A 12,378-nucleotide genomic window follows, 5' to 3' on the forward strand; every position below is an offset into this window, starting at 1 on the left:
TGGCAAAAATCTTGGTTTAAAGTGTGTTCAGATTATTCCAATTAACACTATTATTTTCAATTCCACATCACACCTTTAGTAATTGATCATTGGGTGCCAGAGGATCAAAAAAGAGAAGCCTGTGCAAAAGAGGCACTCTAAAAATGCTAACAGAGGCACAAAGCCATCACACAGAGCAAAGAGTTGAAATGGAACGACACAGTATTACTTCATGGCTTCACTTATCAGTTCTTAAGGAAATACAGTATGAACAAGATCACAAGTTAAAACATAGTACTTTCACAGCAAAACGAAACACTAAATATTTAAAGATGTAATATTTTATATATTTTAGTAAGTCACAATTCTTCATGGTCTATGCATATATCTTCTTTACTTATTTTAATGGTAAGAAAAAGGATGCCGATTTCAAAAATTAATCAACTTACCCATTCCAGTGGTGAGCTTCTGGTCCGAGTGTAGCCGGCCTGGTCTTGCATGACTGTTGTTCTCTGAGAGAACCTGGAAAAGCACAAACAAAAACATTAGCTGTTCTGTAAAAGTAACTCATGAACAAGAGGAAGAAGAAAACAGAAACTAAACATTTAGTTTAAAAATTATGCCTTTTCCAGATAGACATATGTTAATAAGCCGCATTGAAAACATGTTAGTGAAGACAGAACAAAGACAACATGAAGACAACATGAAAAATAAATGGATCATGCAACATCCCCATGGCCACAGAGTCCATTCCACGCAAGACATTTCACAGTAACAATATGAGGCACAAGACAAGGCTGAGGTCAGGGATGTGGAAGGGCATGAAGACAGACATGGCAACAGTTTGCAGAGATTCCACAAATCAATGCTGCACGACTTGAACCGAACACACACTTTTACCTGTGTTAAAAAACAAAGGGAAGAACAAAAATAAGCTCACAGGCCTTTTTGTGTCTCTGCTGAAAATGTTAATTGAACAGTTTCGTGCAAAACCAAGACAAACTTTGGAATGGCTGGATCCTCTGATTTGATAGGGTACGGAAGAAACTGTGTCAAATCCAGTAAAGAATCCTAGGGACTGGAAGGGTGAGAGCTGGAGGTGGGATGGCGGAAACAAGACACAATGTAGTTCTATGAATTCACCCCTGCAACTGCCATGGTTTACCTGAGGCCCAGAGAAATCTCTGAGCAGAAAAAACAGCAGTATGGCCGTCTAATAATACTAACAAATACTACAGCCTTACATGCCCAAAAGCTTATCAAATAAACTATTCAGAAGCCACAGAAGAATTAAGGTGGCTAATCATTGCTGCCATATTACAGTCACAGATAATCCTAGCTATACCTCAGTGTAGGTTATGTCATATATATCAACTTTAAGAAGGTTCTTTTAAGCTTTAACCAATACCTGTAAATATGACTTTAAACAAACATTTAAGATTACGCAGAAACATTTTATGATTTCTTGGCAAACCAATTTAAAGTACAAGAACACTTCTAATAATCACAATTAACATTTAGGGAAAACCCACACCACACTAATAATTAATAGGACACAGTCATTCAGGCCCAAGTCTGAAGTATTACCTTAGCCACACAAGTGTTGGTTGAAAACAAATCCTTATTTTTAAGTTCCACTTAAACTGTTGGAATATAAGGATAAGAAATGTAGGAGGATCTAGCTACATTTCTCCTGGTGGAGGACAGTGACCAATGAGCATTTAAAGAGTGCCAAAGCAAAGATGGACTTCAGCTCTGGAAGAGGCAAGTGCCAGGCAACTGGAGGGACAAACATCCACCCAAGACAAAGATCAAGAAACCAATGCCACCAGTCCTACTGCAACCCAGAAGAAGGTAAAACTGTTATTGGACATTTAAAATGAAGCAGGTTGCAAAGGACAGCTAATGAGTCAGCAGATGAATGAAAAGAGCTACCAGGATAAAAATGACAAAATGAGGCAGTACAGGAGGTAATCACAAAACACAATACTCCTCTTCTTTCACAGTGCCTCAACAGATTTGGTTGTTAATTTTGTTTCTGTAGCGGCCAAATGTAGTGCTGAAAAAGTTTAAACACAAGCTCCAATCCCTAAAGAAAGTGAAAGTTACATGTTGGATTATTTTAGCAAAGTTTTCTGATGTCACATTAAAGGCACTGTAAAGAAAAGTTGCTCATGGAAAACACATTACAGCAAAACATGGCAAACGCAGACCATTAAAAAAAAAAAAAAAAAGACATACCTCAAAAAAGGAATTCAAAAGCAATACATAACAGCATGTGGTCCATGAAAACAAGAGACTTGTTTTAAGAATTATGACAATACATATAACTAAAGAACCACAGACATCTAAACTTAAACTTTCGACTGTGTAAGAAAAGAATGATCTGTGGCTGAGATCTGCAGAAATAGATATAACCTCAGAATTAAACTAGTACTAAGACTAAACAAGTCTGTTTTCACAATAATACACCACACAACAAGAAATTAGCAGGGAAAAAAAAAAAGTTTACAAAATGATAAACATGCAACTTGACCCAAAATCCTCATAATGCTGTTAGTTGACACTACAAGAGCTCATGACACTGACAGTCTTAAAGGTTGTCAAATGACACAAACCAACCATTTCTCTTGAATTCCTCTTCACATGGAATGGAAAAAAAAAACCCCAACAAAACAAAAAAAAAAGAAAAAGAAAAACACACAAAAACAAAAAAGTACTCTCTTTTGATTGATCTGCTGATTAGGTGTCCTTGCTGACTGCCGTCAAGTTTTTTGGGTGCGCATGAACAAGGAGTTAGCGGTTGTGAAGAATGAATTAAATTTGTAAAAACCTGTTGCCATGAGCCAAAAATACTGGATGTGAAAGCCAGTGATTTGGGGGAGACAGGGGAGGAAGTTATTTGGTCCCCTGATCTGCGTCTTCGACGCCCAGTACCAACACCACAGGTGTAATGTATCCAGGTACCAATTGACTCAGGGCTAGACACACTCAGGGGGCTTTCTTCCTGGAAGTGAGAGAGGGGGCAGAAACAGCACAGTCATGCAACATTAACAACAGTCCGGCTACGTGTCCCATCAACATTCATAAGGTAGCCCCTTTGTTTAAGGAGGACACAAAATGTATTTGTGGTCATACTTTGCCAGCAGAGGTCTTGATAAAGTCTGTCTGCAATGGGGACTAAAGAAAACAACAAAAATAAATAAAACAAAATTGATTTTGGTGAAAAAAAATTGAGATTTCAAAGAACACGCATTTGCCTTTTCCACTAACTCAGTAACATTTTTCACCAGTAGCAAACTTTATGAGCTATGCTAGTCACTCTTTGATTACTATAATCTCTTAAACTGGAAGTTAAATCACAGCCCAGACAAAGAAACACAGAACCATAACTGAAAAAAATGACAGTTTTACTGAATTTAAAATATGAGCCTGAGCAAATACTAGAATTAAAACTCAGAGAAACTACTACATGATTATACTGTGAACTCTATCCTTCAATACATTTAAGATAAAAGGAATGTTTATTAATAATAAATGGATATGACAATTATTAATAATTAATGGAATAAATTGTACTCTCTATGCTCTTTCGCTTTAAATAACAGCTTTTACAATTTAAATTATGATTTTTCTATTATTCTAGTCCAACAACAGCTCACTGACAAAACAAAAGAAGAAAAATCTGTCTAAATTGTTCTGTTTCTTTGCTGTTGGGCATGCAGGCTTGGATGTGGACAAACAACTTTAGTGTATAACCATGGTATAAATTGATCAACTTTGCACAAGATCAAAATAAGAAAATACAACCAATAAGTCAGTCGTACAAAAAAGGCAAACAAAATGACACCAGTTCAGACGGCTAAAATTGTGAAAAAAGCTCATAGAAACCTTTTTTAGAAAGGAAATTATCAAAGGATTGCAAAATTAGTGCAATGTATATGACATAACACTATAAAACTCCAAGTCACTGCTAGATGTCTCCACACTTCTTTAACATGTTTATAGGAGCAGAATGACCATATCTGCATGTATACAGTTGACAATGACAAACTATGAAATACAGCAAATATATAGTATTTGAAGCGTCTTAAAGGAGCTCACATGCCTAGACATTTAAGTAAAACTATCAATAAACAAGTTTTCTATCCACTAACATGCTTACAGAAATATACATATAATGAACATATAATGTATTGGGCACTTTGTTACATGCAACTGTTAATATTTGTGATGATTGTGTAGGCAAATCACTGCTAAATTCACCACTGTTGTCAACTATCAACTTTGTGTGGAATTCCAGATGTTTTTCTATAAAAGTCGGATAAAACTGTACAGTCACAGTACAAAGAACAAGTACATTTTATTCTGTCCCTGCATTAAAAACAAGACAACTGACATCAAAACTGAGCCACATGCCACTTACTTCTACAGAGCCGATCTTTTTGGAGCGTGGAAGAGGGGACTTCCTATGAATGTAGATGGGGTCAGACACCATCGGCCGGAACATTACGAGGGCTCGGTCTGGCTCATCCCGCTTCAACCCGCTGGACTCCTCATCACTGTCATTCTGTGATTTTTTCTTAGAGCCTTCGTTCTTAAAAAAAATTAAATAAATAAAAAATAACAATAAATATAAATAATAATAATAATAATAAAAAACAACAACAAAGGAATGCAAGATCTCTTCACATATAGACTTAGCTTTATTGTCCCCCCATTATCAGTTTAATACTGAAATACTGAGTTTTTATGACAGCAGGAAACACAACTGCTCACAGATCACCGAGTTCATGTAGTCACTATATAAATTAGGGCCATTATCAATTATGGGCCTCATTCACCAAAAAAATTCTACTATAAAACCATTTAAGCAGTTATCACAATGTTTGACATTCCCCCATGTTTTCTTACTTGTTTTGTTCTTGGGTAAGGACAGAATCTACACATACTCAGGAGCTCAAAAGGTTCTCAATTCTACTGTTTAAGAACACATCATGAGTCTAATGCAAACTTCTTAGGATCTTTCTCAATAACAAATTTAAGAGCAAATTTAGGAAGGCATTGGTGAATGAGGCCCTATATTCTTAATCTGGTAATCTACAGATTATTGTAGGGATCAACCTTTTTTCCTCTTCAAACGGTCAAATAATAAAAAGGCTTAAACTAAATTATGCATCACCTTAAAATATGCATCATACATATGAGACACACAGACAGACAAAAACAGACAGTCTAACCTCTCTTGACGCTGGTCTGTAGCCAAATCCTGATGGCAGGTTTTTGTCTTCCTCACAGCCTTTCGCTCCTGGGCTAAAATGCAGCTCCACATGAAAACGCTCTTCTGACGAGGGGTCCTAAAGCCACACAGCCACCGTTAGGTCACACGCTAACCACTAACCAAACCACCAAGATAAACCAAGAGCCATTTGCCTCATGAACAGTTACCTTGTTAGGGTCCTCATAAAGCATGATTACAATCTGAGTCATGTAGTTCAGCTCACTGACAACTTTGAGGTAGTCCATGGCCCTTTTCCACTGCTCATCTTTGGTCTCCTGGGGGGGGAAAACCAAAACAAAACAAAACAAAACAAAACAAAACAAAAAAAAAAAAAAACAAAAAAACAAAAAAAAAAAACAATTAACAATGAACAACTGCCTTTATTCATCAGCTTAGGCCAGGGATACACTACAAAATTTTTACTCTAATTTTAGCCCCAGTTCTCAGTCTGCTCTGGTTGGCTCTAGTCTTTAGATTTTGAGGTTGTTGCAGTTGCTGGTTGGCAGAGAAAACCGAGTAGCACGTGAGTGCATAGATTCAGATTTTTTTCACTCCTCATCAAGATTCAGACTAGTTGGAGTATATAAAACATTTGACTTTTTCAAGCCAACTCCGGACTTAATCTAGCAGTGATTTAACCCGCACAGAATCCCCAAACAGCCAATGATAACGCAAAAAGAAAAACAAGAAACAAACATTCGCTTGCGTAACAGGGCTTTTTAGTTTACTAAGGTTACTGCAAGAGTGCAGCTGAGTGCCCGTACAACAATTAATACTGCCACATACTCATCATGTATCATGTATTATACAACCTCACTGACATGTTTTACCCATTTCTTCTTTACAGTGTCCCTAAAACACCAGTGAAATCATCAGCAACAACAGGAAATTGCTATACTTCCATGTTTATTTCACTATCTGCATGTCTCATTAATGTGAGAATGCTTGGGTTCTGTGAATGCAATATGATTCAGCAAAAGCTAGTGCATGTCATTTAGTGTGTGATCAACAATATTTCAGTCACTAAAAAATAAATGGCAAAAATCACTTGGAAGTGAAGACACTCTTTTCATAAGGTGTTAAGATTTTAGAAGTCATATAGTATAACCAAGGCTTTAGACTACTAAGCAAAAAGGAAAACTAAGAAGTACATTTTGAAATGTAATCTAACATTATGTCTTATATTTACAAATGTATAACATTTTGTTTTTCAAATAATTATTTGTCCAGAATAATTACATGAAAAATGTATTCCTTTGGAGGATTTAAGAAGGAAAGTATAAGATGACCTACATCACAGAGGGCTCCATAGCGTAGAATTGAGAGGAGAGAGTGCACGTGACTCTCACTGGTAAAGTAGAGCCTGGTGCGCACATGACGCTCTGGAGACATGACTCCTCTAGAGTACCTGCACAGAGCACACACAGACATGACAAAGTGATTTAAATGAGCTTGACTTAAAGTCATGCATAGCCCATCAACCAAACAATAAATCAGATCAATAAACAACTGAATTTCAAAGTTTAAATGTTTGTGTCTTTGTATTTGTAAAGAGAACATTCCTACAATACTCTTTACAAACTCAACAAGATAATGCAGAGTCATATGGAGGACAAAACAGGCCTCTGGCAGTGGCTTACACTGGGTGAAGCTTGTTGACAGTGTCATCGTCTTGTGTCCTCTGGAGGTCAGAACGGATCTTGCGGATGAGAGGTGTGCAGTAGCCTTTGGCAATGTCTAGCTTCTCAACTTGCGAAATACCATATTCCTGTCAAGAACAATTAATAACTTGCAACAGTACTGCAGTATATACTAGAGATGTAGTAGACCTTTGTAGTTTGAAGCCCCTTCAAAAGAGCTAACAAGTCCAGATATCAGCCTACACTATACAATGGTTAACTTTGAAGACAAGGTTAACTAACAGAGAAAAATGAGCTCACTTGTGGAATGACTATGTCGGCCAGAGCCTTCGAGAGGCGATAGATCTCCATGGTGTTGTCGAGCTTGAGCGAGCTGTTGTGCTGAACGTCATACTTGATGCAGTCATAGATGTCTGGGATCTTGCTGATGTTGTAGCGCCCATTCTTCATCTTAAAGTCTTTCTCCAGTTTGGACCAGCGGCGCAGCATTAATTCCAGAGTCTCACTGTGGTACAGCTGAATGTCTGAGAAAGCAAAAACTTTAGCACAACATGGATCAGGAATACACAATGTTCATTAAATAATGGGAAAAACAGTTGTTTAGGCCCCATACCTGCTGATTTGGGGTCCTCCATCCTCTGCCTAATCTGTAGTGTTAAGTTCTGGATGAGGGAATACACCTTATCACACGTCTTCACTGGGTTCTTGATCATCTGCATGGATTTCACCAGGGATGTACTCGTTGTGGGAGCCAGCTATCAACAGACAACAAATATATTGTATATATAAATATATGTGTATGTGTGTGTGTGTGTGTGTGTGTGTGTGTGTGTGTGTGTGTGTGTGTGTGTGTGTGGGTTATTAAAAACAAAGAAGCGATTCTGTCCTCTGAAAAAATTAAGAAGGGACAGATTTGAAAGCATATTTTCAAGGGTATGCTTGAAATTTTTCCAGTTATTTAATTTTCCTACTTGATGTGATGTGCAACCAAATGAACAAGATAAAATGAAATCTCTTTCATTTTTAAAATAAGCTATTTATTTTGGACCCAAAAACTGTGTTCAAAGTTGTGGCCTTGAAAGGATAAACCTTGAAACTTCTTCACATCTCTTAAAAGCTAGTTGCAAAATGTTCTAGTAACTCAATGTATTAGTTAAGAATTTCTTGAGCTTTGACTGACTGTGAGAAAACACTTCATGATGTGCAATCACCCACCTTCTCGTAATCCTCGGATGCAAAGTCTCTGTCTTTTTGCAGGATCTCATGGAGCCGAGCTTTGACCCTCTGCTGGCAGCTGTTGAGAGAGTCGCTGTCACTGTCTAGCAGGCCATTCATGTTGGCACTCTTGACCATCTGCACCAAGATGGGGGTCAGCTCACCCTCCAGCGCCAACAGACCCTACAGATACAATAACAACACATACACATGTACATGAAAAAGCTAAGCACAAAATATGCCTAAATGCAGTCACAACATGCAGTCATAATGCCACTTTAATTAATGTTCTGTGCATAGGACCACATACTTATAGGTCTATGCTTGAGAGGAATGGCTTAAAAGAGCAGTCATTCACAGGCTTCAGACAAAAGTAAAATGTAAATCAGCTCTAGAATGAAAATAATAGAAATTGCAAGCGTACACTGTGGTCACAAAGTCACATTTTGCTCTGCAACTTCTTACATACTTTCATCCGACCCAGCCAGTGGAGAGATCATTATTGTGTTGGCAAATATGAGGATTGCCCCTCTGTCTTGCCGCTGTACCTGCTGCCACTGTTAAATAAATCTCCTAATGGCACATCTTTTAGACACTGTGGCTAATTTACATCTGGCTTTAGGGGGTAGACAAAATCCATGCAAAACAGGCTACCACTAGTTGTACAAACTTAAAATGGAATATGTAAAATCAACCACAATTTCAATATCTCCACCCACTTTTTTTTTTTTTTGCATGACCCATCCATATTTTGCACAAGGGAGTCAAATACATTGTTGTACATACTGCACAATAATACTTCAGAATAAAGCACAAACAGCTTAATACTGTACATTCTTAATGTTTATTCCACATAAAAAAGATACTCCGAAAAGCTTGTTTTAACTGGCCTGAGACACCCAGGTGCATGTGAAGAGTGATGGTAACTTGTAACATCTTTTATAAGTCTGTAAAAGAAGCACAGATCACTAAGAAATTGCACCTTGGCAAAGGCAGCTGCGGTCATCTGAACTCTGCCCTCGTCAGAAGCATAAATCTTCAAGTCATGCCGATACGTACTGTGCAGACGCAACAAGCCACACCCAGGAAAGCCTGCATAGTCGCCTGCAATAGACACATTTTGACAATTTTATAGAGAATCATTCGAGCAAGCAACAAGCTTAAATACCACTTCTAAAATAACTTGGCTCTGTGCAGAACAGAATATATTAAAGTTCAATTTCCACATTAAATAATTAGAGGTGGCCCAAGACTATTTTTGAGCTTTGTATTTAAAGCAGCAGGACAAACATAATAATCGCAACCAAAAGTGATTCATTTTAATGCACAATGCAGTCACAGCAGGTCACTGCAGAAATAGTGGTTGTTTTTAGGTTGTGTGTTAACATGTTTTATGACAGTGCTCATGGAACAATCAAGAAAATGTCTGCAAATTGTCATGCAAATTCCCCTGGTTCAAGATCACTTGTTTGGTCAGCTGTGAATGAAGCATTGGGACCAGGCCCACTGCTTAGACAGCTCTTTGACAAACATTCAACTGCAGCCTAAAAATCCCTGTTAATACTTCTGAAACTCCTAGAAACACAGGTGAAATAAAGCTTAGAGAAGCTGGTGACATTGAAATTGCTGGTGTTGCTGTACCTTGTCCTCCTGGGTACATGCACCTAAACGCTCGACCCAGCTCCTCCGCCTGAACCCTGCCTGCTGGAGTAAGCTCCCCACCCCACTTCAGCACCAGCAATAGAGAGGGGTCATCCCTCCGCATGTCTGAAAGTATACACAAAGCCACTCTTTAACTACAACTAGAACTGCATGTAATTACAACCAAATGGACTACAGAAACAAACTAACATTAGTCACAGTATCATTGTATACAAAAACACAAAAGTGCCAGATTCAAGACATCCACAAGGCATAAAGCTCCTACCTTCTTCTTCACTTGATGTTTTTGGGCAACCATGTGGTAGATATGTTAGTTGCACCTTGCGATTAATACCTGAAAAATGCCCGTACCTGAAACAAGATGCAAGAAAATTTGAGTACTACCTTAAATATAAGCGTGACTGTCATACACAGTTAAACAGAACTCCACTTACATCTCTAGGACGGTTTTCAGCTGTTCAAGTTTGGCTTTGCTTTCTTCAATTTCTGTATCATTATTCTGCCCAAGTTCAACCAAAAGTTGTCTAGCAATGTCTAAAACCTCCTGTTGAGATGAAAGCAAAATAAAACAATATTCAAAGTTTGCACCAGATAATAAAAGTAAACACATGTCCATTTGATATAAAGCCTGAAGCTTTGATTTCTTTACCTGAAGTTGCTTTGGCTTTTTCAGTTTTATCTTTCCACTTTTGTACCCTTCGTATTTTTCAAAGAGATCAAAAAATCTAAAAGAGACAATGAACCACATGGACAGGAGGATTAACATCCCCATTTCACAAAAAGGGAAAAGGGGGGAGGAGGTAGGAAAAAGGAAAACATAATCCAAATCGGTCCTTTTACTCATTAATTTATTTCTTTGTGTTTTTTTTTTTCTCTTCCATCATATTTGTGACCAAACACCAGATACTGTTTAGGCCTTTTTTTTTCCCTTCATTGGATTTGTCCTTTTTCTTTGTTTTCCTGTCTTGACTCATTCCCTCATTAAATAAATAAACAAATAAATGAATAATCATCCCCATTTCACTCCACAACAAAAAAAATTAAGAAACTGTCTCTGCAATTCTATCACAGTAATGTCCACTATATGAGCCCCAGTGTAAATGTAAAAGCAATGAAGACAAGAGCTCCAAAGTCAGGCTACACTATAGGACTGCCACTAGCAATATGAACTACACATAGTGATCCAGCACAGACTACAACAAATTAAATTCAGCACCTTTGATGTCGGACCTCCATTTTCATTTTTTGCTTGGGGGTTCGATCTCCATGTCGAATCACAGCAATCACACACCGCAGCTCCATCCTAACAAATATCAAATAGAGAAATGGAAAATGTTCCATCAAAATAAGAAATCAGAAAGTCCAGGACTAGTTGGAAAGGTAAACATGCTGTTACTGCCCTTGACATACTCTTGATCACTGCATTCTGATAGCAATGGTTTTCAAATGTTTCTATTACTGCAATAATAAAGTGCTTTGCAGTAAGTTATTAAAAAAAAAAGAACACACATTGTGCCTGAAGTGGTGGGAACTATGGGAATATCCTCTGCCTCTAAAGGGATGGACCATGGAATCTGGAACTGCGGAGCAAGTTCTCTCATGACAATATTCCTGAAGGAAAGAAAAGGAACATTACAAACCCTGGTATTCAAATATCATCACCAAATAATCCTGTGCAGGTGAAATGAGATAATGTTGCTGAGATTAACATTGTATAACATAATCCAGTTGTTTTTTTGGGCAGATTGATTGTAGAGGGCTCCTCCAGAAATTAGGACTTCACAGACAAACTAGACCCAATAAATGATCAAACCCTGACTAAAATGACACTTAAGGTCAATATAATGTCTGGAATTAAATGGTTGTTGCAGGTCAAGAAAGTATTTTGAAAGTCACACTATACATGTGATCAAAACACATATCTGAACAGAAATTTGCATCAACTCTTCATTTTAAATGGACCTAGGATTAAATTCACAATGTAGGGTCAATGGGGTCACGCAGGTTACATATAAGAAAAAAATATGTATAATAAAAACAGTATAACCCCCCCCCAAACAGATTTTTGAGACTAGACAACTTAAAAAGCAGCTTTTGTAGGCTGGAACCTGCATGAGGTATAATCCAATTAAGCACCTACATGATTATATGGATATGTGAATAAAACATCCCCTACTGAGGTGCTACTGTCAAGTTACTGGGGAGAGCCTACTACTTCTGGGAATCAGCTACAGCTGACTGGAAATGGAAGGAAAAAAAGAATTTCCAAGCTATTACATGCACTCCGACAACCTACTTTTTTGTCTTTTTTTTCCCACTTACCCTAGTATTTTTGCACAGTCATCATAATACTTCATGGAGTTCTTCACAAAGCTGAAGCCATTCACATCACAGACATATGACTGGCCATTAGCACGAAGCAGGTCAAACCCACACACTGTTTGCTGTCAGTAAATAAAGTAGAGCAACAACACAGTGAGTTAACTCTTTACACTTTAAGGCTAACACTTACCCATGGGGGCAACAAGTCAAGGTCTTGTCATTGAAATTAGAAACCTTAGAAATAAGATCTACATTTTACAGTGTATAATGATGGTTGCA

General features: G+C 37.7%; 1 protein-coding gene across 14 annotated transcripts in view; it reads right to left on the reverse strand.

Annotated features, from left to right (window-relative positions):
- The window catches only part of ppip5k2 (diphosphoinositol pentakisphosphate kinase 2), a 37,580-nt gene that overhangs the window by 9,697 nt on the left and 15,505 nt on the right, over positions 1 to 12,378 (reverse strand). For 6 of the 14 annotated variants that reach the window (XM_017697335.2, XM_017697333.2, XM_017697332.2 and 3 more), the window contains exons 9-27: positions 12,100 to 12,221; positions 11,287 to 11,388; positions 10,994 to 11,080; positions 10,427 to 10,502; positions 10,212 to 10,321; positions 10,043 to 10,128; positions 9,757 to 9,882; positions 9,098 to 9,219; positions 8,116 to 8,298; positions 7,514 to 7,655; positions 7,201 to 7,424; positions 6,901 to 7,028; positions 6,554 to 6,668; positions 5,428 to 5,535; positions 5,220 to 5,336; positions 4,406 to 4,576; positions 3,118 to 3,159; positions 2,813 to 2,986; positions 429 to 501 (exon numbers count right to left, since the gene is read on the reverse strand). In XM_017697335.2, coding sequence (XP_017552824.2) covers positions 429 to 501; positions 2,813 to 2,986; positions 3,118 to 3,159; positions 4,406 to 4,576; positions 5,220 to 5,336; positions 5,428 to 5,535; positions 6,554 to 6,668; positions 6,901 to 7,028; positions 7,201 to 7,424; positions 7,514 to 7,655; positions 8,116 to 8,298; positions 9,098 to 9,219; positions 9,757 to 9,882; positions 10,043 to 10,128; positions 10,212 to 10,321; positions 10,427 to 10,502; positions 10,994 to 11,080; positions 11,287 to 11,388; positions 12,100 to 12,221 — 2,308 coding nt within the window. The remainder of the gene's footprint in view (positions 1 to 428; positions 502 to 2,812; positions 2,987 to 3,117; positions 3,160 to 4,405; positions 4,577 to 5,219; positions 5,337 to 5,427; positions 5,536 to 6,553; positions 6,669 to 6,900; positions 7,029 to 7,200; positions 7,425 to 7,513; positions 7,656 to 8,115; positions 8,299 to 9,097; positions 9,220 to 9,756; positions 9,883 to 10,042; positions 10,129 to 10,211; positions 10,322 to 10,426; positions 10,503 to 10,993; positions 11,081 to 11,286; positions 11,389 to 12,099; positions 12,222 to 12,378) is intronic. The other 8 variants (XM_037547232.1, XM_017697338.2, XM_017697330.2 and 5 more) reach the window with 3 other exon arrangements.

Source organism: Pygocentrus nattereri, chromosome 18, assembly GCF_015220715.1.
Source record: "Pygocentrus nattereri isolate fPygNat1 chromosome 18, fPygNat1.pri, whole genome shotgun sequence".
NCBI lineage: Eukaryota > Metazoa > Chordata > Actinopteri > Characiformes > Serrasalmidae > Pygocentrus > Pygocentrus nattereri.